Source organism: Monodelphis domestica, chromosome 8 (genome assembly GCF_027887165.1).
Source record: "Monodelphis domestica isolate mMonDom1 chromosome 8, mMonDom1.pri, whole genome shotgun sequence".
In the NCBI taxonomy this organism is placed as follows: Eukaryota; Metazoa; Chordata; class Mammalia; order Didelphimorphia; family Didelphidae; genus Monodelphis; species Monodelphis domestica.
Window position 1 is genome coordinate 168,208,306 of NC_077234.1, and position 27,280 is coordinate 168,235,585.

The 27,280-nt window shown below is 36.0% G+C and overlaps 1 protein-coding gene across 3 annotated transcripts in view; it reads right to left on the bottom strand.

Annotated features, from left to right (window-relative positions):
• FGF14 (fibroblast growth factor 14) overlaps window positions 1–27,280 on the bottom strand; it is an 861,172-nt gene that overhangs the window by 245,285 nt on the left and 588,607 nt on the right. The window contains exon 1 of one of the 3 annotated variants that reach the window (XM_001365887.4): window positions 8,882–12,676. The exons of the other annotated variants lie outside the window; for them this stretch is intronic. Within the exon in view, the coding sequence (XP_001365924.1) occupies window positions 8,882–9,074 (193 nt within the window). The 5' untranslated portion in view covers window positions 9,075–12,676. Of the gene's footprint in view, window positions 1–8,881; window positions 12,677–27,280 lie in introns of those variants that run through there. 3 annotated transcript variants of the gene reach the window in all.

Below are 27,280 nucleotides of genomic sequence, written 5' to 3' on the forward strand. Positions count from 1 at the left end.
AAAGAACATTTCTTTAACCCGAGGCTTTCTTTTTGAAAACAGTATTCATCTAGCTTTTGGTCCAAAGATGAGGTAATTATTGAACAATCTAAGTCACAGAAATGATTAAGGGGCTGGTGACATTTACTTATGTAGAAAGATTAATCGAATTAAGCATTTGTAACTTAGTTAAATGGTAAGGAGGATATAATAGCCATGAACAAATATTTGAAGGGTTTAAAACACCAAAGGAGAAGGAGGAACTGTTTAGTAAAGTTCAAGGAGAAAAAATTGGGTGTGGGATGGAATGAAAATAAATTGAGCAATGAGACAATAAGATATTTAAAGAGAGTGAGACTTGTAGAATCTAATGAAAAAAGTTTAGCTTTTCCAACCATATGAGAGCTAACCAGAGTCAGATACTGTCTCCATTGGGTGCTAACCAGAGAAAATACAATAAAAAGAACCAACAGAAAGCAATATGTCACCAATATTTCAATGAAAGAAAACAATACCAGTTAGTCTTTATTAGGTTCTCACCTTATTCTTCCCCCAAAACCAGAAGCTCACCAAGTTTAATACCAGATATCCCTCAGGAATGAAGAAAGAGGGGAAAAGGTAGTTTTAAAAAGCAATACATTCATTTTAAAATGATCACACTCACATAGTATTATTGTGATTATTAATATTTTTGCAAGAACATCAAAATGATAGATACTAAAGGACAAATCTCATTGAAAACTTAATAATGGAAATTATTTTTGTTTATAAAGATAATGAACTATACCAAATATATTTCTCCTACCTTCTGAACCATTTTTTCTTAAAAATATATATGAAATTTTACTTTTGCCTATCATTAATTCTCATGATTTTTGTTGATGCTCTAATTTCATAAGCTGAATGAATCACCCTATTCATTGTACTGCATAGATGTACCAAATTAATCAACTGGTCTATCCCTGCATGGGATTAACATGCTTACCAAATAATTAATTCATAAAAGCTTTTAAAATTAAGGCACAACTCAGTCATGATGTTTATTTTAAAAGGAAAAACTATTATGCTTTTAGAAAAGCCAGTTCTTCCTCAACTCATCATCAGAAGTAATGTTATGTAGGATAAAACAAAGTAGATGGGGAAGAAATAGTGTTCCAAAATAAGTGTAACTTTCAAGGATCAGTATCTTAGTGACTGGGAGAACATTGTCACATACTAGTAATGCATAACTGATGAATACTGCTTGAGAAGTCCACAAAGTATCCAGACCAGGAAAAGCTAATGACTTGCATGTTCTTGGGTAAATGATCCATTAGACACATGTTGCTGCTAATTATACCAGGTTATGTTTAAAATGACAATATATCATAAAAATGAAAAACTTTTGCCAATTTATGTATATATACTCATACATGAGTTTCATAAAATGATTCTAAAATTGTTTTATTTTAGTTTATTTTGACAAAAAATTCTATTTTAATAGATGCACTAAGGAAATATCAATATATCCCAGAAAAAAGAAAATTATGGAAAAATTAAAATTACTTTGTAATTTTGGGAAGTAGACCCTGGTCTATTTGCCTGAACTATATGGAAATACATGAGTTTTACAAAAAAGGATTCACAAGCTTAGACACACATTCACATAAGTGAAAACAAAGCCAAAAATCTAAATAGTAGTTATAATGATTAGTAAGGCTAGGGTTTGATAAGCTTCATGTGTATACTGCTAATATTGACTAATATGTCACTAGTTTAAAATATCAATTGATTAATCAATGAAAACAAATTTTTCTTCTTATGATTTTGGATTTTAATTAGACATTTTGAATAAATTTGATGTCATCCAATTTTAAACTTTATTATAATATATAAACATCATTATGTCAGAAGATTTCTAATACACAAGATTTCAATATTCATGCTGAGCAAAGAAAAGGCATAGATAATGGAAAACTATAATCTTCAAAAAGATCTAGGTTTGGATTTAGAATGATGCACATTTAGAACAATGTATATAGTAAGATTTGTTGTTGTTGTATATTTGTTTCAGTTGTATCTGATTCTTTGTGACCCCATTTTGTTTTTTGGGAGTTTTTTTGGCAAAGATACCAGAGTGGTTTGCAATTTCTTTCTCCAATTCATTTTACAGATGAGAAACTGAGGCAAACAGGGTTAAATGACTTTTCCAAAGTTACACATCTAGTTGAGTGTCTGAGGCTTTATTTGAACTCATGAAGATGAATTTTCCTGATCCCAAGGCCCATGTTCTAGCCATGGTGCACCAAATGGCCAGGTAATAAGATGCACATATTTAAAACCTATCTATTCCCAATTCTGGGGAGTGGGTCATCCATTTTAGAGTTAATTGATGTTTGATTACATTATGCTATTCAATTGTATTCATAAAACTGAACTTCTGAATTATTTTTAAATAACATTAACTGAGTCGTCTACCCCTCAAAGGAAGGGTGACTTACCTAATATAACAGTGCTAATTATTGGCAGAGAAATACTGGTACTCAAGTTTCCTGACTTCTGGTTCATCATCCTTCCCATTAGTCCATATACATTAAGGCTCAAACCTATTGGGTTTTGTGTAACTGTAATTCAAATAGCTAGACTTTTAAATTCCAGGACAAAGTTGAAGATTGCATGGGTAAAAATAGCATGAAATTATGTCTAGTTCTTTATAATCCAGCATAATTCTGGACTTTCTACAAAGAGATTATCAAAATACCACTTCCTACTAGCTATGACAATATAGACAGAGGTATATCAGTAAAAGATATCTTCAAAAAATATTCTGATTATATCTAATTTTATATTCTTTCTAAAGAACCAGCTTACTCAGCATTAAAATTAATCAATCAATAACTATTGTTATAGGTCTAATAGTCTATTATATGTAGCCCTTGTAAGGAGTTCATAATCAAGAAAGGAATCTCAGCAGCCCTCAAAAGCACCCTTTACTGGACATGAAAATATAAGCTAACTAGCAGCAACTCACCTATATTTCAAGAAGGGCATAAGCAATATATTTTCCAATAAAATTCTATATCTTTTGACACATGGAGAACACTTCTAAAACGAATAGAAACACAACATTATTCAAGCAAAAACTTCATTAAGGAAATTCTTTCTCTTCAATTTTATAGTATTCAGTCCCCCAAAAATGAGGTTTTTCCCCTTAAAAATAATCTGTTTTTTCTCCATAAACAGTGCTACATTTGAAATTTCTTAGAAAATATAAGAAAATATAAAAATTTAATTTTAAGTCTGAAATTATTTTAAAGTCCTATGGAAAATAAAGACACACCAAAGTTTTGAATTGTCAATTTACTGTACTTGCTAGACTATTAATTACACTTGGTATCAGGAACACCAAGCTTCAAATTTTCCCCCAGAAGCTCTCACTAGTTCTGTGACTGGACAAGTCAGGGAACCCTTCAGATCCAGTCTCTTCAAACATAAAATGAGTGGGGTTGAAATTGATAGTCTCTATCATCCTTTCCAGCTCTAAATCTATTATTCTATGTCCTCAGGCCATATTTTCTTTCTCTGTCCAATATTTTAAAGTAGGAACTTAAAATAAGCAAACCAAGACAATGGCATTTTATGGATAACATCCTAAACCAAGAAGTGTGCACTTTTTTATACATAAAGGTTTTTATGATGTTTTTTGTAGAAGTACCAAGAAAAATATAACTAATTGTAGCTTGTGAAATCAATATTTAAATTTTTTAAATCCTCGAAATCCTTTCTCAATTAAGTAAGTCAAATTCCAATTCTCAATTTTACACCACAGCTATGAAATTAGTGCCACTCACATTGGCAAGATCAAGAGGGGTATAGGTCATTAAATGCATTCCTAAAATTTCTGTACCACCTCTATTAGTCAATGTAGGAAAAATTAATTATTTCTTTCACTTCCTGAACTGAGACATGAGACTGACATTGTAGAATTGTTTCTACTATTCTTTAGGGAAAGTGTCAAAATGTATAAAAAATACTATATACTAAGACCTCAATGATAAACATTTTTTCACCAGGCAGCAAACAATGAAGTCTTTTTTTTTCCAATGTAAAAATGAGACTGTCAGCTCCTATACATGCATATACACACACACACACACACACACACACACACACACACACACACACACACATAGGCTATACATCAAATCTATATAAACATCATCAGTAGACTGGCTTTTCATAACATAGCCTAGTTATCATGGTACATTGTGCTCACTGAACCACTGTGATGTCAACCATCTTCCTATGTCAATTGCATTTATGTTTTGTATTTAGGAAGAGAACATAGAACTCATGACCACAGAATCCCAAGATCACACCCTCAAAATTTACCATTCAAATGCTGTGTTGAATATATATTTACCTTATTTTAAGTGGCTTAATTTACACATTTGGAAATAATGTGTAATTAACTGATTGCTTTTCCAATTTTCAAAAATGAGGGATATAATTGTAATTTATCTACATTTCTTGATGTCTAGTAATTCTATTTCCCAATGAATGGTCAAATAGCAACAGGTATATTAAAGTAGAAACATAAACACTTCAATAGAGTTGGTCTCAAAGAACTGTGAAATTAATTCCAAAGGGGGAGGGGGACTGTCTGATTCTTTCAGGGTTTAACTTTTTTAAGTTTTATTATTTTGTTTTAATCACAGCAGCTAAAACAAACATGGCATTTTAAATTCACTGGTGTGACCATATAGTATCAGCCATAGTAATGACAGCTGCTTTTTATTACTCCATTTTTTCCTATTTATTTCCAGGATGAAGAGGCATTTTTTCCCTTATATAAACACTTTGTAAAAGGCAACTGTCACTTTTCCTTTTTCAAAATGACTGATGATATGCTGTTACACTGTCAACAACAGCAGAGGAAAAAAATTTGGTTTCATCTAAGCAATCCAATGTAATAAACAATTGAGCATCTATTTAGTTATCAATATCCTCGTTGGGGAAGCTTCAGGTAGCTTTTTAAAAAAGAAGTTCAACTAATACTTGCTCTAAAAATCATATAAAAAAAGGTAAACACTATGGTTAAGTGCTCATCAGAGACATCAATGGGTTTCATTTTAAAAAGATAGCAAGTAAGAAAATATTTGCCAATTTATCATTTTACAATGCTTCATTCTCTAAATAAGTTCATAGATATTCAAAAGACCTTTGATTATATAAAACAAATTGAGATATAAAACACAAGTTTAAAATGTATTTCTACTCATCAGTTAAAAATATGGAAATATAAAATTTTTAGCAAAGAGGGCAACTAATACCATGTACCCTCACATACATACACACAAACACACATACACACACACACATCCTTAATATAAGGCCAATGAAATTAAAACAAATATCTGAAAAGTAGACTGATGGATCAATTCTATTTTTAAAGAATTTACTGTTGAGTCCAGTTAATCAATATGTTAATTCAGCCACCTTCAGTGGCTCTCATCACTGTGTAGACATATTGCCTTTTCAATATTGAAATTCAAAAATTATTATCAAACTGAAAAAGGCATATTATTAATACCAATTCTTGGTTCTCCCTTGTTCCCCCTCCAAAAAAAGGCAATGAAAACACACAAACAAAAAATCAGAGCTACATAAGTCACCAAGACTACTGGGAAAAATGGATGAATCATATAATCAAAGATAAAAAGAACTTCATCTAGTCTAACACTTTCATTTTACAGTTAAAAATTCTGAGGGCCAAATTAGTTAAGTAACTTTCTCAAGGTCATACAGGCTGTGAAAGACAGAATTGACAATGGATTGCCTTCCACATACATGGAAGCCATCTTTCTTTAAGAGCAATGGCTCCCAGCAAGCAGGAGATTGTACTGACATAGCACTGGTCTTGAAGACAACATGGATAGGAATTTACTCTTTTTTTATTAGAAATGTATAAATAGGATGTTAACTATTCTGAACTTCAGTTCCCCCATTTAGGAAGTAGGGAAAATGAAACTTGTACTACTTGTCTCAAAGGGTTGGTATGAAGAATAGACTTGGGAAGAATATGAGCAGGTATTTTTATGTAGCAGTGTGGACAGATAATAGAATAAAAACATCATTTCATTGTTAGAATACATAAACCCACAAAAGTTGAAAGCATTTTTTTCTTTCACAAGATAATTCAGCTTTTAAACATACACACTTTCTTATTTAGGGAGGCCTTCCTGACAATTGTATCAAAACCTGTTTTGGGGATCAAATATATATTTTGTTCAATAGATGAAATAGAAGTAATTTTAAATACAAGTCTGAATAATACCTAAACACTTTCTAATTTTAAAAGAATTTTTAAAAATATATTTAATGGTCTTAGAATAATATACACCTACAAAGTAGAAGCTAATTAAATTTGCTAGAGATACTCCTATGAGGTAGGTATGGGTTTTTATAAGGAGAAATTACTTCTTGAATAGTAATCAAAATGAAAGAACATCATCTTTTCTCTCTCTCTGATTAGAAGTAGTAAAAGTGACTAGTAATTTTTCCTAAGATCCAGAATTTCCCAAAAATAGAACAGGCAGCTTTTTGCGTAATGAGTTCCACATCTGTGAAGGCCTTTAAGCATAGGGTAGAAGACCACTTGTTGGGGATACTGGAAAGATATGGGTTAGGCTCAATCTCTTCTAAAGTTCTTTCCAATAATTAAATTCTATGATTTGATAATGGTATGATTTGATGATATATATTATATAGAATATTATAGCATGAACATATTCATGCAAAAGTAATAAAAGACTTATCAAACATTAATATTAAATGAGAAGCTATTTTAAAAACTGCTAAAAGTTTTTATCTTTTTCCAAAGGAAAAATATATATTTATCTTAGCATCTCAGTCAAAGCCATTGTACATCAAATATCACACAAATACATACCATGTCTCAATCAATTCAAAATACTGTCCTTTTAAAATTCTATATACTTCAAATAGTAGTCATGGTTATATTAAAATGCATTTTACTTAGCAGAGGAGTTATTTCTCTGCTTTAAATAGATAGCAGATTTAAGCTTTTACTTGGGGAAATTTGTTTTCTTAAAGAAAAAAATATTCTTTACAAAATAACCCTTAGTAACAGTGGTACAGTAGAAATGGCATTTTGTAATATAGAAAATAAGTAAGACTATAAAAATACAACACCCTACAAAGTAGGACTGCTAAAAATGAATACATAAGGCAATTTAGTCAGTCTCTTATCTTAGGAGTGCCAAATTATATACTCAAGGAAAATATCAAAAAATCAGATAACATTTTAAGTCATCCACAAACCAGTCTGAAAATATCCTCTCGAACCAAGCTGAAAAGTTCATCATTTATTCAGAAAATCTTCAGATGATACCACTCTACACTTAATCTCAACTTACTTAATATCTCCACTCGAATACTATTTCAAAGTATTTGATTTTGGGAGGATTGATTCAAATACTATGGGATTCCCATTCATTCTGGTAGTGTCTCACAATGTGGAAGGTGCTATTTAGAATTTTTTTCAATTTGGCTGTAATATTTTTGTTAATAAGTTCTGCTCTTTTTTCTTATAAGGTAAATACAAATGTGAAGGGATGTGAGGTGATATGTGTACATATATATGCATATATATGTATAAATTATATACATATATAAACATATATACATATGACCCTATCCACAGAATGTATTCAACTTATGTTAGGATCTACAAAGCATTAAAAATAAATACACTTGTGTGTCCAGATGATCATTTCTCTGCATCAAGACACACCTGTCAATGTTAATATATGTATTTTTATCTCTTTCCTTCCAATCCTACTTTGTTATTTTAATAAGGGTGAAAAACAAACAAACCTCTATCACATACAGAACACTCTTCATGTCCTCCAAGAAAACTGTTCTGAGCAACTGGATGAAGAATCAAGCAAAAGAACCAAACAAAACCTGATCATACTTAGGAGGGAGAATGCTGTAAATGTCGAAATTGCTACAAAGACTAAATATGGTGTTTCTTTAAAAATAGTTTCTAAGATAAATTTAATATACTCTCCATCATTCAGTAATTGTTTTGCCTGATAAAATCAACTGCTCTCAAACAAAAAGCAAACCATAGGTCATTTGACTTCTTCAAAGCATAAACTGGATTTTTCACTCACACATACATACACACACAAACAGATCTGAGAATGACTGGCATGGTACTGTGCTTAAAATTAAACCTCTTTGTTTTGAGGTTTAAGTTCCAATTGTATAGGGAGCTTCACACACATAAGTCCATCCACTCACTTTTCCTCAAACCAACAGTTGCCAAAGTAATTAAAAAAAAAATCCTTAATTCTGGCCAAGAGTGTTGAAGCTACAGGTCATCTGCCCAACAGCTGAAAAGCTAGAGAAATGGGAGAAGGGGTGTAGAAAGAAGAATGGAAGAGGAAAGGAAATGAAAGGAGCTCATTTATTTAGTTAAAATGGTTTTCCTCCAAGGACTTGAGACTAGAGGATGAACACATCATCTAAGGCTGTAGCCTCTGGGGAAAACGGTTCTTAGGAAGGCAGGAAAAGATTTTCAAGCACATAGCTCCCCAGGAGACCCAGAGAACAAGTGGGAGCCAGGGAGAACAGGAGCTAGGAGCGCTATAAACTTGCCAAAAGCTCTTGGCCCTGTTAAGTTTTCCGTTGCTACAGGTTGCCCCAGAGAAGAGCATTCCCATCTCCCAGGAAAAGGCACTGAGGAAGGGAGTGGAGGAGGGGAAAGAGATAGGAAGCTACAGACCCAGGGACAAGAGGAGAGACCAAAAAAAAGGTGACTTGCAAGGGGATGGGACAAAGGAAGGGAGAAGGGAACGGAAGAGGTCAGTGGGAAAGCACCACATCTACAGACCTTGGCGCCGCAATCTTCTCTTCTTGAGTCCAAAGATGCGCACTTTGGAGAAAATATCCACAAGGTTCCCATTACACAGCCCCCGATTCTTGCTGGGGCTGTTCCGCCTCCTGCTGGCTGAGGGCCTGTCCCAATGCTGCTCCCGTGCCTGCCGCTTCTGGCGGATCAAGCCACTAGCGATGGCTGCGGCCATCGTGTGGTTCAGGGATCAGTCCCCTATAGATTAGGGTTGCAATGGGGATGGGAAAGGGCAGTAGGGATCAAGGGGAAAGGGGCAGGAATGGGACACAGGCTCCTCACTCACTGGGCAGGAGAGCTTGTGGAGCAGATAGGGAGGGTTGGAGATGGGATAGAAGAGGGGGCACTCAGTCCCTGCAGGGACCCATCTCCCCTATGCACTTAGCATGTGCCAGGCACAGGAGCCTTTGGGCTAGTTCACAATTTCCTGGTTTGGCCAAGGTGCCTGAAGGCACAAGGGGCAGACACGGGTCTTTACAGCCACCCACCCCCACCAGCAACTTGCAGCAGGACTCTGCTGCTTCTGGCTTCGCTGATGCCGTTCACTATGCAGTCCCCAGGAGTCTGGCTTTCCACTGCTCTCTCCGGTGCCACTTGAGCTACCTTCCTTCCTTCTTTTGCCTCTCACCTGCTAGGAGTTCAAGACAGGTTGGAAGCTAGCTCTCTTGAACCTAGACTCTGAGCTGGCAGAGCAGAGCTTTGGCTGGCTTCAAGGCAATCAGTCATTCACGGGGAATAGCTGGCACCAGGCTTTCTCACTCACAGTACTGCTGCTGTCGCTGCTGCCACCGCTGCTGCTGCTGCTGCCACCACCGCCTCTGAACACCCTGGCTTCCGATGCCAACCGGCCCATGCAGCCGCCGCTGCCACCACTGCCTCCTGCTCAAGACTCCTGCCTGGTGATTGCCAAGTGCTTTTAGAAATCAGCATCTGGAGAGAGCAATCTTCTCCCCTGAGATATGCAATCAAAGCGCTTCATTTCAGCCTTCCCATATTCCCACCCCTTCTCCCTCATTTCTTTCTTTAAATAACGAAAGAAAGAAGCAAAGAAGGGATACAGAGGACAGGGGGTTACCGAGAGACTGAAGGAAAGGAGGAGAGAGGAGAGGAGGAGGGGGTGGTGAAGAAGGACGAGTTGAAGGGATTTGGGTGCGTTGCTGTTGGTGGGAAATCTCTAATCTCCAATAAATAGATAGATCCAGCAGCAGTCGCCGCTTCCTCAGCTTAGCTGAGCTTCTTGGTTATAATGTGTCTTCCCGGTCTCCAGGAACTCTCAGTTCTGGTTGGAGGGCGATGTGCTTTAGCCCGCCTAGGCTAATCCCTGCAGCACTGAAATCCAGGCAGAGGGAAATGGAGGTAAGGGGTGGGACAGTGGGGCTTGGCTCTTTCCACTCCTCACCTAGCCCACCCTAACTTGTGGGGATTTCCCCTCTGCCGGCAGGAAGGACAGGCGTGTCCATTTTGGAATGATGGTACAGTGGAAGGAGGGAAAGGGGGGAGGTTACAGAGGAAAAGGTGATATGAGCCACAAGAAAAGACCCCACCCATAAGCCCCTCCTTGTAACTGTTAAAGGAGAGGACTAAGGCAGCAGCAGCTGGGAAAGCATCAGCTGGAGAGGATATAGCGCCCAAGGGAAGATTGGGGAAGGCATAACAGAAACGCTGATGTTCTCTCTCCCCCCCTCCTGGGGGGAGGGGAAGGGGACACAAACGTCCTCTGTGTTCCAGTGACAACAAATGGCTAACACATAACTTAAGCCTCTGCCGACTGTAGTCCCGAGGTCATCTTCTGTTTCTCATGGAAATACTGTCAAGAAAAGGAAAGCCACAGAAGTCTCTCTCCAATGCCACAGACTGTTTTCCCTCCTGCTCTACAAATCTTCTGTCTAGGACATAGCTCTGCCTAGGGTGACAGTGAAATTCAAGCACCCAGGAGGGAGGAAGGGGGGGGAGAGGAAAGGGGGAGAAGGTAGGGTTGGGAGAGACACACTTTATGCTTGGCTGATACAGATCTGTGGTTTCTAGGATACACCCCAGTGACAGATCCTGACTTTTGCTCAGGGCTTCTACTTTTTCCTCTTCCTCTGCCCCATTTTGGTCATCATTATGGGGAGGAAAAGAAAAAGAAATAAACTAAACCCAAAGGTTCACAATCTAGTGAGAAAGGTGGGAGCTGGAGGGAGAAAAGAGATTCATTTGAGAATCAAAAGATTTTATATCCATCACATTTATGATAAACAATTTTGAGGAAGATTAGGGCCCCATTGCAGCCCCCAGGGTTTCTTCATAGCCTAATCTAAACTGACTCATAATTTTTCTCTTTGTCTGAGTAAGGTGAAAAGAAACACTCTCAGTCAGTCAAGTGAAAAGAATACAGTGCAAAGCTTGATCATTTGTAATTTAGGCATATTGTGCACTTCCCTGTTCAGCATCTAAGCCTTCCCAATTATTGCCTCACTTGTCCTTAGTATTTACTTTAAATTGACTTCCTTCTTAAGGGTTGGGGCAGATGACTCAAAAACAATTTAATATAAGGGGAATATGTTTTAGGACTAGTTAGTAGCCACTATCCTGTGGCATAGATAGATATAAGTAGTACTTAATAATAAAATGGAATGGACAATTTGTTTCTTCCACCTTCTTGGGATGTGGGCAGAACAAAGTGTACTGAAAAGAGTTCTGTCATTTGGGAGTCAAGAGACCTGGATGGAATCCTGGCTCTGTTATTTACCTTACATCTACTTTGTATACAACTATAAATGAATAGTGTTACCAATCTTTCAATTCTTTTGATGAAAGGATGTTTTACTTTTTTTGTATCACCAGCACTCATAAAGTATCTTATACACAATAGTGTGTACACACAACAGTGTCTTACACAATCCTAATAAATGGATGCTAATTAATTGGAAGATTTATTAACTGAGTGACCATGTCCATATTATTTTCACCTCTTAGATACTTAATTTTCCTATCTGAAAAAGGGGGATTGAAAATGGTTGTCCTACATATCTCAAAGATTTTGAGTAGCATCAAAGGAACAATCAATTTCAAGCTATTATCATTCTCTCACTCAACACACAAAACTATAACACAAAGAAATCCATGTTACTTACCAACATAGATTTCTGGGAGTATAACTCTCATTTCATATATATGAGAACCAGGAAATTTTAAGGGTTGATATATTCTTGTTCTTCCTTCATCAAATTTCTAGTCACTTTCTAACTTGATTTTTCCTCTTTCAACTAATTCATTTTGGTTGACTAGACAATCCTATTAAACATTCCTCCTCATGAAACCTATAATGGTATAAACAAATATTTCTAATACTTTGACCAATTACCACAAATTAAAATTTCTTGACTTGGTTTATCTAAAAAGAAACGAATCATGGATGAAGAAATGCCATTGCAGATTTCTGTCACCAAAGAGATGATAGCCAATACTCTCCGTTAGAATTTCAGCATTGCTTTAAAATTAAGTTACCCAAACAAGTTTGCTTTGCTTACAGTGGCTTTTGCTTTGTTCTTAATTTTCATAATGAGGTGAATATAAAAAATCACATCGTTAAAATATGTAGATTAGGGGTCACTAGAGGAGAGGAGTAGAGCTCGATAGAAGGAATCAGACATCTTAGTAGCAGTCCAAATTTTGCCTTTAATTAGTTGCATGACCTTAGGTAAGTCACTCTGTTCCTCAGTTTCTCCTTTGAAAAATAACTTACAACTCTAAAATTTTATGAGGCAATTATACCAAGGAATATGCCTTAATTGTATTTAAAAGACTTAAAATATAATTAATTATTATTAGTTAATAATTAAAAGGAGATTTTCCCTGTATTTCTTCCTTATGTGTTGCTTCATTCAGTCAGCCCCATTTCTTTGCTGCTCATTATCAGTGTGCTCATTAGCAACTGAGTACAGCCCAGTAAGTCTATATTTTAGCACCATGGACAGGGTTCTATTCAAGTTGGCTAGGACACTGAGGTGGGTTTCCAGAATGTCAGAACACTGTCCAGATACCAGGATATCTTTGACATTTTGTTCTAATAAAAGCCAATCTCTGTCATTAAGCATATTTTAAGGTGGAAAGGAAATCAAACTTCACAACTCTCACTGACTAATAAGAGAGTAGGTTCTCAAATCATTTAAGCCCAGGTAAGGGAGAAGAGTAGTTTGCATAGTCCTTACTTTAGCCAGAAATTAGCATTAGATACACTGGTGCAGAGCCAAATATCACTTATTCTTTCACAATTTATTCATTTAACTTCATATCATGAATTTCCCATAATACTACTGGTCATTCCTATTATGTTTGACACATGGGATTAGGAGAGAATTTCATGGAGAAAGGGGAGAGGGAACCATGGTGGTGAAGCTTAGGTATATCCTCTAGCCTGAAATCTGTACTGCTCCACTTCTCTCTCAGAAACATGGCATGGTTGTTTACAGTTTTAAGGACACCAAGGAAAACTCAAGAGAGCCATCTGCTGTCTTAACCTGTGATAAAAAATGTGTGCAATGGTAGACAAAAATAAAATAAAAACTTGGAGCAACTGAATGTGTATCCATAGGTTATTATAAATTTTACCCCAGAATATGATTCTCATTTAACAAACACTTCCTCAGAACTTTTAATCTCACTTTTTGATGCATAAAAATACCTTGTATTTCTATTTGATATTTTGTTTAAACACTAAAACAGATGCTGATAATTTATGCTATTTAATTCTATTCTTTAGGCCATTTTATGTTATTCAATGTACTTCCTAAGTATCAAAGGAAACCATATTTCCAAGTATGGTACACTTACCTTCATATGTTGATAACCTACATTAATAAAATAATTTGAAATTATTCTTTACAAACATCAATATGAATTTCTATTACTTTGTCAGGACTAAGGGCAAGAAGTTCTAGAAAGGCTTCTTGATTTCTGTTGGAGACTACAACTTTTCAACTCTGTTAGCTGTTGCCAAGCGATTCATGGTATCTAATTAGAGTAGCACAAACATAAATATTAGACTCACTTCAGATATGGGAAACTGAAAGAAGGAAGGATAGAGCACTCAGAATCCTCACAGGCTCCTCATATAAAAGAGACACATGGCAAATGTCTACTATCCAAGACTCTCAAGGAATGATTCAGTGTAGCTGAAATTCATCCTAGACAGCTAAAAAAACATTTCTCCTACATCCGTAGTCCCACAGTTTTACTATATAAGGTAACTTGATTTCCTTATATTGACTATGGATTCAATATGTGTCATAATTTTATAGAATTCAGTTTTATTTTGTATACTTTCCATTTATATTGTTGTAGAAATTATGTATATTGTTTTTCATGTAGTATACAATTCATACAGAATTATTTCATATATGCTTGCCAAATTTCTCTTGAATTCTTATTAATCGTTTATGGAAAGTATGATAATTTTTCATTTTATTCATATGCCAAATTTGTTTTGCCATTTCCATAAATGACATGCAGCTTCTCTGTTTCTAGTTTCTTTCTAATATATAAAAAATAATGCTATAAATGCTTTGACTTTTATGGGGGTATTATTTTTTCTGCTTTTAACATTCTTGATGGTGTTTTTCCAATAAAAGTATCTTTTGGTCTAAGAATATGATCAGTTTGATGACAAAATACTGAATTGTTTTCTGCAATGGTAGATGGTAGCATAGCTCCACCAGTAACATATTAGTTTGTCTGTCTTATAGAAGCACTTCTAAAATTGACTATTATTATATCTTTGTAATTTTGTTAGTAATCTGGGTCGAAAACAAAATCACAGAGTTGGTACAATTTGGATTGATCTTGCTATCTAGATTTGGAAAAATATGTCATGTAATGATTGAAAAATTCTAATTCTTTACATTTAAGCAATATCTTCCTAGGCTTTAATTAATTGTTTATTTTTTAATGTATTGTGGTCATTTTGTGTTAATTTCCTAACTATATTAAATATTAGATGTTTAACAGAAATAGATGACATGAAGATTTTCTCCAATTGACAATTTCTCTACTTGTAGTTATATCAATTGTTTATATAAAAGATTTACAATTTCAGGTTACTTCAATATTGTGTTTTCTCTTGTCTAATCACCTCTCCTCCTATTTAGAATTTTCACTTTAGCCATAGTGGACAACTCCTTAACTATAAAGAGGTAAGCCTGAGACAGACCCAGAGGCATTAAGTGACTTATTCCCAACCAGTACAAGTTAATGAAAGAATTGAAGCTAGGACCCAGCTCTCCAAACTCCTAATCAAACATGCTTTCCATGATAACACATTGCCTCCTTATCCCCTGATGACATAATGGTCTAAGTTTCAGAAGACTATTTTTGAACACTAAATTATACCATAACATGGTGCACTTTATTTCTTTTATCCACTTTTTAATTTTTACCCCACTTATTGCATAGAACTTATGTTTATTAAATCTTTTTATTTTGCTCTACTGACAATTACTGATTCTCAGTTTTCAGTGTACCTACCCATAGCAACCTTTTTCACTTTTTCTCTTTTATTATTTCTAATCTGCATTGGGAGTGGAAGCCACACAACCAAGCTCTGAAGAACTTAGAGGAAATAAAAGTTAACTACATTCAGAGGGAAGGCCTAAGGGATTTAGGCAAGAACAAAAAATGCATGAATTTTAGTGAATAGACTTGGTTTTGGCGACATTCAAAATTTCTAGAAGTGCTTTTAAGATAATTTTGATAGACAAGGTCAACTGATAACTGAGTTGCAAATACTCTCAGTATTACTTTGTGATTAGGTAGTGAATATTGCATTTTATGTGAAATATTACAATGAAGTAAGGCAAAAAAGTGAAAGCTCTTAATTAAACATTAACTATTAGTGTAGTTGTCACTAGCTCTTTATTAAAAAAATAACTTAGAACTGATTTCTTTCTCTCTGGTCACTACAGGCTATTGTGAGAGGTATTGCATTTGTATCAGGATTATTCCACTGATCCTTAGAATAGTATGAAAATTGTGATTTTATTTTCTCAACTAAGACTCAAAGGAAAATTTTAAAATGTCCACACCGCAACTATTTCTACAATCTTACTCATGATCTTGACTGCAATCCCTTCTGAGTAACATTATTTAAATCTCAACCATAGCTGATAAACTTAAAGGAATTGTACATACAAATACACACACACACACACACACACACACACACATACACACACATTTCTGTTTCTATTTTGCTCATTCAGACTTCTCTATCCCAATGAATGGTACCTTTCATTTTAACAACTAGTTTGATTCCTAAAGGCATCAGGCCCTTCATCATATTTTTAGCTATACCTTGAATCCAAACAGTTTTATTTATATTCAGGCAGGATTCTTAGCAGTAAAACTCTAACAGATAATTTGGAATTTTCCTTGGCATTTTGTGTTTATAATCAGTATTATAGATGAGTTCAAATTCATTAAGAACAAGATAATACAGTTAATGCCAACATGATGTTGTTTTGTTATTTTGCACAGATTATTTTTGATTAAAGCAATAGGAGATGCTTTTACTATTACTCTACAGAAAATTAAGCACAGAACTGGATTTCATAACCTCTTTGACACTGGTACCTGCCTTTACTAGAGTGGGAGGAAGAACAATGGGAGAGAGCCCAAACCACATCATTGTTATCTGTCTCTCTCTTTGTCTGTCTCTGTCTCTCTCTCATTGCTCTCCTTTCATTCTTCCCTTCTCCTCTATAGCTTTCTCTCTCATTCTCCCCTCCCTCCATTCTTTCCTTACATACATTCACATAAATACACACATATGTATATGATTACTATTCTGCAAAGATCACTCTTCATAAGTTTAGAAAACTGTGAAGCAGAACACTATGGGGGCAAAAAAATAATCTTGCATCTGGTAAATAAAGGCCAAGGATAACTGCTAAGAAAGAACATAATCCTGGCAGAGCCAAAAAAAATGCTCCTCCCCCATTGTTGTGCATTTTGTCCTTTGCTTTCATTCAGGCTCTAAACAGTAAATGGTTGTATAGTGATTTCAGCTCTTGCTAAGCTCCTGTAAACTTGTTGGCTCTCTGCCTAGACCCTATATCCCAGCTTTTTCCTTGTTATCAGTTGTACAAAATCATGCTGCTGGCAATATGCGCACAGACATACAATCCAGATAAACTGTAAATAATATCTGTAGTAGACAGCTAATCTAAAACTAAATAGATTAAATAGCAATCTCTAAAAAACAGACACTACAGTGTTACCATCACTAAACTATCACACCTAGAGACTGGAACTTGTTAGCATTTCAAAGATTCCAGGTAATGTTTCTTGCAAAAATAACAAATAAGAGCTCAGGCAAATAGTAAAAATCATATATGAATGAATTGGAACCTAGGAAAGTGGAATAGAACACATGACAGTAGAACAGAAAGGGTACAGGATTTGAGTTGAGGGATCTGGGTTCAAGGTCATCCATAACCTCTTTGGGTATCAGCTCCTTCATCTAAAATTAAAAGGACCTTTAAGGACCATTTCTTAACGTGATAGTCTAAGTTGGAACAATCATATTCTATATAAAAATGTAAAATGGCATACATAAAGAAGTGGAAGAAAACTGAAATAATCATGGCCAAATCCCTCACTTTATAGATGAAGAAAGTAAGACCCATCCAGAAAGGTGAAATTATTTTCCATATCCATAAAAGTATTAAGTAGTAGAGCTGGAATTAGAACCCAGGTCCTCTGACTTCAAATAGAGTACTTTTCCAATTATAAAAAAGTGTCCTTATAACTGCAAATATGATTGTTTCTAAATATGGTTATGTGCATATGATACACATAGTGCTGGTATGGTTATCTGGGATAAACAGTACCACTAAAAAATGGGCTGTGTCCAGAGTTGGAAAGAAAGTATTAAGCATTACATATGGTTTGGGATAAATGGTGAAACTCTTTTCCAGACCCCAAGCATCACATGAAAACAAAGCTCCATCTTTTTGATACTAACATTTTACCAGTGTTACTCTGTCACTGATTCATAAAACATTATTGCCTCCAAGTATTAAGGAAGAATATCATATGTAGAGATAGAAATACAAAAGTTGAATATGAACAGGTCTCGACATAAAGAGAAACTCCAAAGAAACTCCAAAAGTAAGAACATCATGTAAGAATTATATGACCGGAATGGAAGATGTAGCTAAAGGAAAGGATGGTGGGTGGATATTTACAAAGCCTCAGAGCTATACTCTGGTAGTAAACTTTGAGGAGAACATATTCAGAAATGATGAATTGATATTAAAGGGTTGTAATTTGTGTAGTTGGAGGATAGCTCCTAACTAGATGGGATCATAGATGAATTTGAGTATAAATATATCAAAATCTAGATCCACACAAAAAAATACAAACATATTTATGTAGTTATCTCATCCAGATCACGACTTCCTCTATCACAGTTTCAATTTATTGTGGAATGGAATGAGAAATTAAATGGAAAATTTTTGAGGGGGCTGAGAAGTTGCAGACAATATGCAAAGGCCAGAAACAATACAGAAAAAGTTTGAAAATTCAGACACACATACTTAACTCAAAATCTACAGTAAGGTATGATAAACCCTCCATAAATGAAAAAATAAAAATTTCAGATGACTTCTCTAGCATGAAGGGAGGGAGGACTGAAAAGTTTTATGTGGATTTTCCAGATTGAAGGGGCACCACACCTCTAATACCCATGATGTGGAAGGGAGATAACTATATATGCATATACATATACACAGAGTAAAGGTATGCTATAAAGGGAGTTGTCATATAGTGGATTGAAAGCTAGCAACAGAGGACAGAATGTATGTTTCAAAGTCGTTCTTATTATACAGAATTGATTTGAGATGCTGGCACACGATGAGACTTCAGTACCCTCAAACAATTGTATAAGACAATAAATTTCAGGAAAAAAGCAGATCTGTTATGATAAAGGAAGTTTCCTTACTAGAAATTCCCTACATTAATGAAATCATAAGCACAGACTAGATTGCAAGACAGATAGCAAAATAGAGGATAGATAGAGGGATGGAGATAGACATACAGATATATGGTAATAACCCATTTTTAAATGAAAGTTATCCTGGAAGTTAAGCAATCACCAAGGATGTAGAAGGAAATGTTCAAAGTCTTTTGCATACAAATAGATAAAGCAAAAGTATCTGTGGATGCATAATGGACACTTTATTGATGAAGGTTCTGAGGCTATCATTCTGGGATCAATACCAAAGTATTGATATAGGGAAAAGCAAGATGCAAAAGCATTTCTCTTGCCTAGATAATTTCAGAAGCTTCATGAGCTAACAAATCCATGCAATAAGTTTAAAGTTCCATGCCCAAAGGGCGATAAAAGACTGTCTGCCCTTTGATACAGCCATACCACTGCTGGGTTTGTACCCCCAAAGAGATAACAAGGAAAAAGACTTGTACAAGAATATTCATAGCTGCGCTCTTTGTGGTGGCCAAAAATTGGAAAGCGAGGGGATGCCCTTCAATTGGGGAATGGCTGAACAAATTGTGGTATCTGTTGGTGATGGAATACTATTGTGCTAAAAGGAATAATAAAGTGGAGGAATTCCATGGAGACTGGAATGACCTCCAGGAAGTGATGCAGAGTGAGAGGAGCAGAACCGGGAGAACATTGTACACAGAGACGGATACACCGTGGTACAAGAGAATGTAATGGACTTCTCCAGTAATGGCTTTACAATGTCCCTGAACAACCTGCAGGGATCTACGAGAAAAAAAAAAAACTATCCTCAAGCAGAGGACAAACTGAGGGAGTAAAAACACCAAGGAAAAGCAACAGCTTGACTACAGGAGTTGAGGGGACATGATCGAGGAGAGATGCTAAATGAGCACCCTAATGCAAATACCAACAAGGAAATGGGTTCAGAGCAAGGACACATGTGAGACCCAGAAGAATCTCACCTCAGCTAAGGGAGGGGTGGCGGGGGTAGGGGGAGGAAAAGAAAATGATCTGTTTCCAATGAATAATGTATGAAAGTGACCAAATAAAATAATGTTTTAAAAACTAAAAAAAAAAATAAGTTTAAAGTTCCATCCATGAGCTTGTGTCTCATACACAAGTTAATGTCCCACTATCTGGGATGAGACAAGATCTCTGGCCAAAGATAATTTCTTGTTAATGATGACCCCATTCACATATTAATGTCCCACTCACAAATCAGCGTTACACATATACATTCTTAAACTTGAAAAAAGATTTAACAAGCTTAGACATGATTCATGCATCCTTTAATTAACTTCAGAATTCTTTCGAAGTAGCCACCTGTCTGTCTGCATTATGTATTACATATTTTCTTATGTTTATCACATAGTCATGGACACTATCCATTTAGTAAAAATGCTCTGCCCTCTTTGAGAAATGGCAGATGCTCTGAACATCAGCGTGTTTCAATGTATCTCTCCTCTCTTCTTGGTGCTCACATTGCATGTTGAGTTGCTTCCTCTTCAGCTATCCTGTTCTTTGAGGTCCATGCTTCACTGGATGCAGCAAGTATCATTATTTCCAATTGGCAGGTAAACAAAAGAGACCAGGAGAAATTATTTCTCACCCATATAGTTAGTAATTCTTAGGGTAGATAACCTGACTCAAGATTCACTATGCGATGTTGTATTTCTTGTATTTTACCCATAAAAGGTCCATTAAGGCCCTGACTCTAAGCCTATTTATTTTTAATTTATTCATAATATTAGCAAGATTAGACAAGGTTATTTGGTTTTCCAACTCACAGAAGAGTAAATGCAAGAGGTCATTATAGGGTATGCTGGGAAATAAGATAGAATGACATCAGCAAGAAGAATAATTGACAGTTTTTCATCAAACAAGGGGAGAGAGACAGACACAAGGTCAGACAGAGCATAGCAGTCTGGAACAATTTTATGTGTGGGCAAACAACTCTTCTAACTCAACATCCTCTGAGGACATCATTAAAAGTACACTAATTTTAATAACTATAATTGTGACACATAGAATTATAATTAAATGAAATTTGGAAACCTATTTCATCTATATAAAGAAAAAATGTTTACAAATGTAGGTGCTTGATCTACATCTCTAAAATAAAGATATTGCAAGAAAAAATACTGTCTTTCGGCTCCTTTACAGCTGCTACTCTCCCTATTTCACCAAGTTCATTTGTATCTACTGGGCTCAAAATTGTACTTGGGTCCATATCCCTCAGTAAGAAAAAGTCATTAGCAATTTTAACTTGGATCTAGTTTATAGTATTATTTTGTAGGATCATTCAGGTAAATAGATTTTCATAGCTCAATGAGAACTGTATCCATATGGAAATATTGACTACCATCATGATCTTTATTACAAACACAAGGTTTGCATGCATGGATTGCTGAATGCCTTGTAAAAAATAATAACACACTGGGGCAGCTTTGTGGCTCAATGGACAGAAACCCAGGCCTAGAGATCAGAGGTCCCAGGTTCAAATGTAGCCTCAGACATTTCCTAGTTGCATGACACTGGGCAAATCACTTAACTCTAATTGCCTACCCTAATTACTCTTCTGACTAAGGTATCCATACTTAGTATTGATCCCAAGACAGAAGGCAAGAGTTATAATTTTTAAAAGAATAAGAAAAATAATAATGCTACTTCAAAAAATGAAAACATTCCCAATTGACAGAAACATTATAACACACACATGCACATATTAGCCTAATAAATTTAATACTTCCTTTTACAGAGATCAATGTTGAAATGTGTATGTACATACATACATACATACATACACATTCACATATATTTCAATTAAAAATAAATTTCAGATGACAGTGTTAGAATGTCATCAAAAGTGTATTCACTGAGAACTTAGTGAGTACTACGTACTACTGAAGCTTGGAAAATAACAAAAGTTCTTATTTTAATATCTGTATCTTAAAGCAGAGGCAAATCTAAGAGGCAGCTAAGTATAGCTAGCATAGAGAGAACATATTGGAGAGGGAATTAGACAGATGTGGATTTGAAGATAGAAGTACCAGAGAAGATTCTGAATTTGGAAACCCATGTTTATCTCTAGTTCCACTTCAGATTTTTGGCCAATATGTAACCTCTTTAATTTTCTTTCAGTCTCATTTTCCTCACTTGTGCAATAAGAATAATAATAGCACCTAACAGGATTGTTCATAGGATCAAATGAGAGGGTGTATCTAAAGTACTTTATAACTTAAAGTATATTAAAAATGTGATATGCATATTAGTTAATATTTTTATGTTCTCTAGTGTATCAGTATTAGAGAAATACAGAGCCCTGGCATTTAGGTCAGTTTTTTTTTTCTTCTTCTTTGTCTATACATCTTTCCTTCAACCACTAAAATGCTCATGTGCTGAAAATAGGGCTCTTAGAATACCATCTCAGTGATAATTTTTGTTGTTAAGTACCATCCAATTCTTTGTGATACCATTTTGGAGTTTTCTTAGTAGAGAAACTAGAATGGTTTATTATTTCCTTCTCCAGCTCATTTTACAAATGAGGAAACTGAGGCAAATAAGTTTAGGTGATGCCCAGGGTCAGTCAGAGGTCTGAGGTTAGATTTGAACTCAGAAATACGAGTTTTCCTGACTTCAGTCCCTATTATATTCAATATACTATGGCTCCTACCTGCCATGCTCCACTATATTGCATAACATCTGACATAGAATCTCTAGGGCAAGACTTCTTAGTGTGTGTACGTATGCATGTGTGTGTGTATGGCTTTTTTCAGAAGAGGAAATGTCAACTATTTTAATTTCCAGAATAATGCATGTGTTTGATAAACCATTTTCTCAGTATGCCAAAGGCTACAGACTGCTTCTCAGAATAATTTCAAATGCAGAAAATAAATATTATGATGGAAAATAATTATTTTGAAATAGTTATCAATATCTCTACATAATGGAAATGTGTTTTGCTTGATAATACAAGTATAACCCAAACTGAATTGCTTGTCAGTTCTGGGAGGGGGGAGGGAAGAATGGAGGATGACACCATGAATCATGTAACCATGGAAAATGTATGTGGAAATTTGTTATTAAAACAAAATAAAGAAAACTCTCTCTCTATGTATGCATATACACACATATAGAGATATCACACAGGCATTATTAAGGAGAAACTCATATAACAAGAACTTATGAAGGAGGAAGATCTTTGTCTACATATAATCTGAACAGTTATGAGACTATTATCTTGAGTCAGTCGAACTTGGCCCTTCCCCTAGTGACTCTCCCAGCATGCTGTTTGTTTCACAGGTGAATGAATGCCCAGCCTCCCAGATTCTTTGAGTATGAAATATGTGAAATTGCTATCAAGCAAATGGACTCAGAGCGCCAGACATTTGGGTTAAGGTCCTTTCCTGATAAAGTCGTGTTAAAATAAGTGTTATTTCATAGGGATAGTACTACTATATTAATAATGGTGAGCACATTAGGGAATGAAGACAATTGCATTTGATATCAGATGAAGAATGAAAAGGAACAGAAAACTATTTGTCACCCCAGTGTTGCTGTTTTCTTTTTTCTGAAGAGTTTCAGTAAAATGTAAAGTCTTTGAGAAATGCAGTCGGATTTCTTTTGTCTATGTGTCTGCAGAAATGAACAGTCTTTGCACAGAGAAGCTCGGGAGGTTGGCCGTCTTCACAAGGGGGTTTGAGGTGCACGCTAGCTTTATCTTCTTTCAAACTTTCCTCTGGCTAGCCCTGCCTCTCTCACATGTGGATATTCTGAATCTCTCAAGGCAGGAGCTACACAAGAGTCTGAGAATTTGGAAACTTGTATTTATCTAACTTTGCCTTTCTTTGCCCTTTGATCTTGCATTGAGCACTTGAATTTCTAATATGTCTGAAGAAGGGTATGACTTGAAGGGTATCAATTGAGGTTTTTTGGTAGTGTATGAATGGGATACATCTCAACAGTTTGCAGTCAGAATTCAGGAGGTAGGCTTAGGTTAATGTAAAAAGTATTTTTGATATTGAAACTACAACCCATTTAATGTAAGAATGAATGAATGAATGCCTATAGGCAATAGGTGGTAGTTTCTTCTAAACAGAACTGAGCTGCCTCCATGGAAGAGATAATGGAAAAGTACTGTTCCAATTGGATGAATCCATCTAATGCACAGGAAGGTTAGAAGGGATCCAACTGATAATATATACAAGACTCTCCTGAGGGATTTTTAGTAGTTTCTAATTTGCAACCATAAACTCCCTGTGGCTACTGAACATCCTCAGTAATCACTCTCCATTTCAAGTGTTTAAGGAATAAAGAGGGGAAAGACAAAGAATGTATTTCAAGATAGTAGCAACGTAAAAAGAGTCATGATCTGAAAAACCGAGGAAGACTACAGGGTACGACACTAGATAGTCTTGTATATTTGTTATAATCATTTAAACACTTGTATAATTAACCTGTGGCTCCCAGACATCCTCACGTTCAGTTCCTATAACGAAAGAGCTATTCTACTTAGAATTATACTTCCCTTCCAGAACCATAACAGAATATTTTTTTCAGCTGGAGAAAATTCAGTCGTAGAGTGTGTGGACAGCTTCAGAGGACCAGAGAGCAATTCCTCTGTGGACCCAGCAGTATTAGAGAAGAGCTGGCCTATGCTCCCAGGATCTGAGTTTCAAATCCAAGAGAACTAGGTAGCCAGCCAGCGAGCTAGCCAGTAAAAGAGTACAACAAAGCTGGGACCTCGTGGGAGAGGCCGAGGGGCGTTATGCCATCACGTGGCATCTCCGGGTGAGGGGCTATGGGGCAGGACGGCGCAGTGCATGCGACAAAGAGGAAATCAGCTTTCCTACCTCCCCAACCACAGTCAGCACCTTGGAACAGAGACCTGTTGCCTCATTGTAATTGGAAGCTCTCCTGCTTCATTTAGGGACAGCCGTAGGTGTGAGGTTGGTTTTGTCATCAACATTCCTAATTTGCATCTTCTATGACTTGGAATGTTTTATTCGATTCAGTTATCTGGCCCAGTAAAGGCAGATTATAAACCCACAGAGCAAAGCCTGAATTAATTCTCTCTCTCCTCGTCTCTATGGGAGCATAGCAGACCTGTTCCCCAAACACCTGAATAGCATATGAGCTAGGCTCCGTCCCCTGAGAACTTTTCAGGAAATGGAGCGATGCCGGTGACCCCCACTGTACATGATTTGAAAAGGCTTATGGCAGCTCGTTAATGCTACCCAGAGTGACACAGGCGTCCAAAGGAGGAAGGGCTACGGGAAGCGTTTCTTCCTCTCGCTGACTTGGCAGTACAGCGTTATGGTTCCTATCATGATTACCTTTTTTATTGCTGGAGTTCAGATAGAAATGGCCGTGACATATTACTACTATCCTGCTCCTGCTCGTTTTCTATTCAATATTGTGTGGATTTTGGTCCAGGTAGATAAGATGACTTTTTCTATAACTAAAAAAGAACATGGGGATGTAAGCTTGTCCTTACTATACTCACGAAGCACAACTTTCCCTGGCCTATAGTTTGTCTCTGTCACTCCAAGCACATGTTCATAATGACGTACTAGAATGTTGTGGCTAAAGGAGGCAGCAGGGTGGCTCAGGAGATAGAGAGCCACGGCCAGAGATGGGAGGTTACAGGTTCATATTTGGCCTTAGACACTTCTTATCCCTGTGACCCTGGGCAAGTCACTTAACCTCCATTGTCTAGCCCTTCCAGCTCTACTGTCTCAGAACCAATACAGATGGAAGGTAAAGGTTTAAAAAAACTAAATTGACTCATGTCTATAATTATGCTAGGCAATTATAAAAAACTATACACATTTTAAAATTGTTTGTTTATTAAAGCAATGGCATTCCAAAGGAAATTAAAAGCTTTTTCTTCTTCGATTGCTAGCCCAAATAGATGTATTTTCTACTGTATTAATATTTTGTACAAATAAGCTCAATTGACTCACAACACAAATACTTAAAACATTAAGCTGTTTCAAATTCCAGAGGAATGCTAGAAAGAACATGTGCTAAGAATTTAGTTCTGGTTCATTCTACCAGTTAATATTATGACCACGGACAACTCGATCCCTTCAGGATTTAGTTTTCTGATATGCAAAAAGGAGGAGTAATGCTCATCCTCTCTAAGGCCCCTTCTTAGCTATAAGTTTTTTATGATTCTAATGCAAATGGCCATAGGCCTTCTTCTTGGGAGATCAGGAAGAAGTGAGTGAGAGCCCCAGACTATAAAAAGAAAGGCACTGAAAAGGAAAAAAAAAGAATAGCAGAGAGTAAAAAGGAGTTCTTCATATTGAAGAGGTGGGAATTTTTGATGACAATTGAGATTCCTTTATTCCTTGAGAGAGAGACAGATAGACAGAGAAACACAGAGAGACATACAGAGACAAAGAGAAATTCCTTCTTTTAATATACTAGTATATGCACAGTGGAGGAAGACTCAAGTTCAAAATGAGCCTTAGTCACTTACTAGCTATATAACCCTGGGCAATTAATTTAACTTCTATCTGACTCAGTTTTTTCATGTAGCAAATGGGAAAATAGCTTCTACTTTCCAGAGTTGTTCTGATGTTAAAATGAAATAGTGTTTCTAAAAATCTTTGCAAGCCTTAAAGAAGTTCTCTCTCTCTCTCTCTCTCTCTCTCTCTCTCTCTCTCTCTCTCTCTCTCCCTCCCTCTCTCTCTCTCTCTCTCTCTCTCTCTCTCTCTCTCTCTCTCTCTCTCTCTCTCTCTCTCTCTCCCTCCCTCTCTCTCTCCCTCCCTCCCCCCCCCTCTCTCTCTCTCTCTCTCTCTCTCCCCATATGTATGTATGTATAAATACACATGGGCTAACTTTTGCTTAGCTGATTTCTGAGTTTACATATTTTATGTCTCCCAGCGTAGTACTATTGCTATTGTTTTAAGACCATCCTGCCAAAAAGCAACCACCTTCCTCTTTTGAAAGCCAGTGTTGACAATCTTCACAGCAACCCTTCACAATAGTTTTCAAGTGTTATGAGTGAAACAATGAAGAGGGAAAAGTGAGATCTGAAAGGTGGTGGAAAGTATTGTCAAGGTACAAAGTTGTGAATAACAGAATCAACTTTCTGCAGTAAACCAGTTGTAGTCATTACTCTAACACCTTGTCTTTATGACAAACACACCCTGTGTTATTTTTATTCTTCCCATGTCCCTGTGGTAAGATATTAGTGTTATACGAAGACAAAAATAAACCACTGTTCATACAAACATTTCTTCTTGATGTCCTATCCCTGAGACTCTGATTTAAGCCAATAATAAGACCACAAAACATTTCTTTGCCTCAAAGACTCATGATAGTCTTTAAGTATTTGGCCTGATGAGAGAAAAATGATGAACCAATGCTGT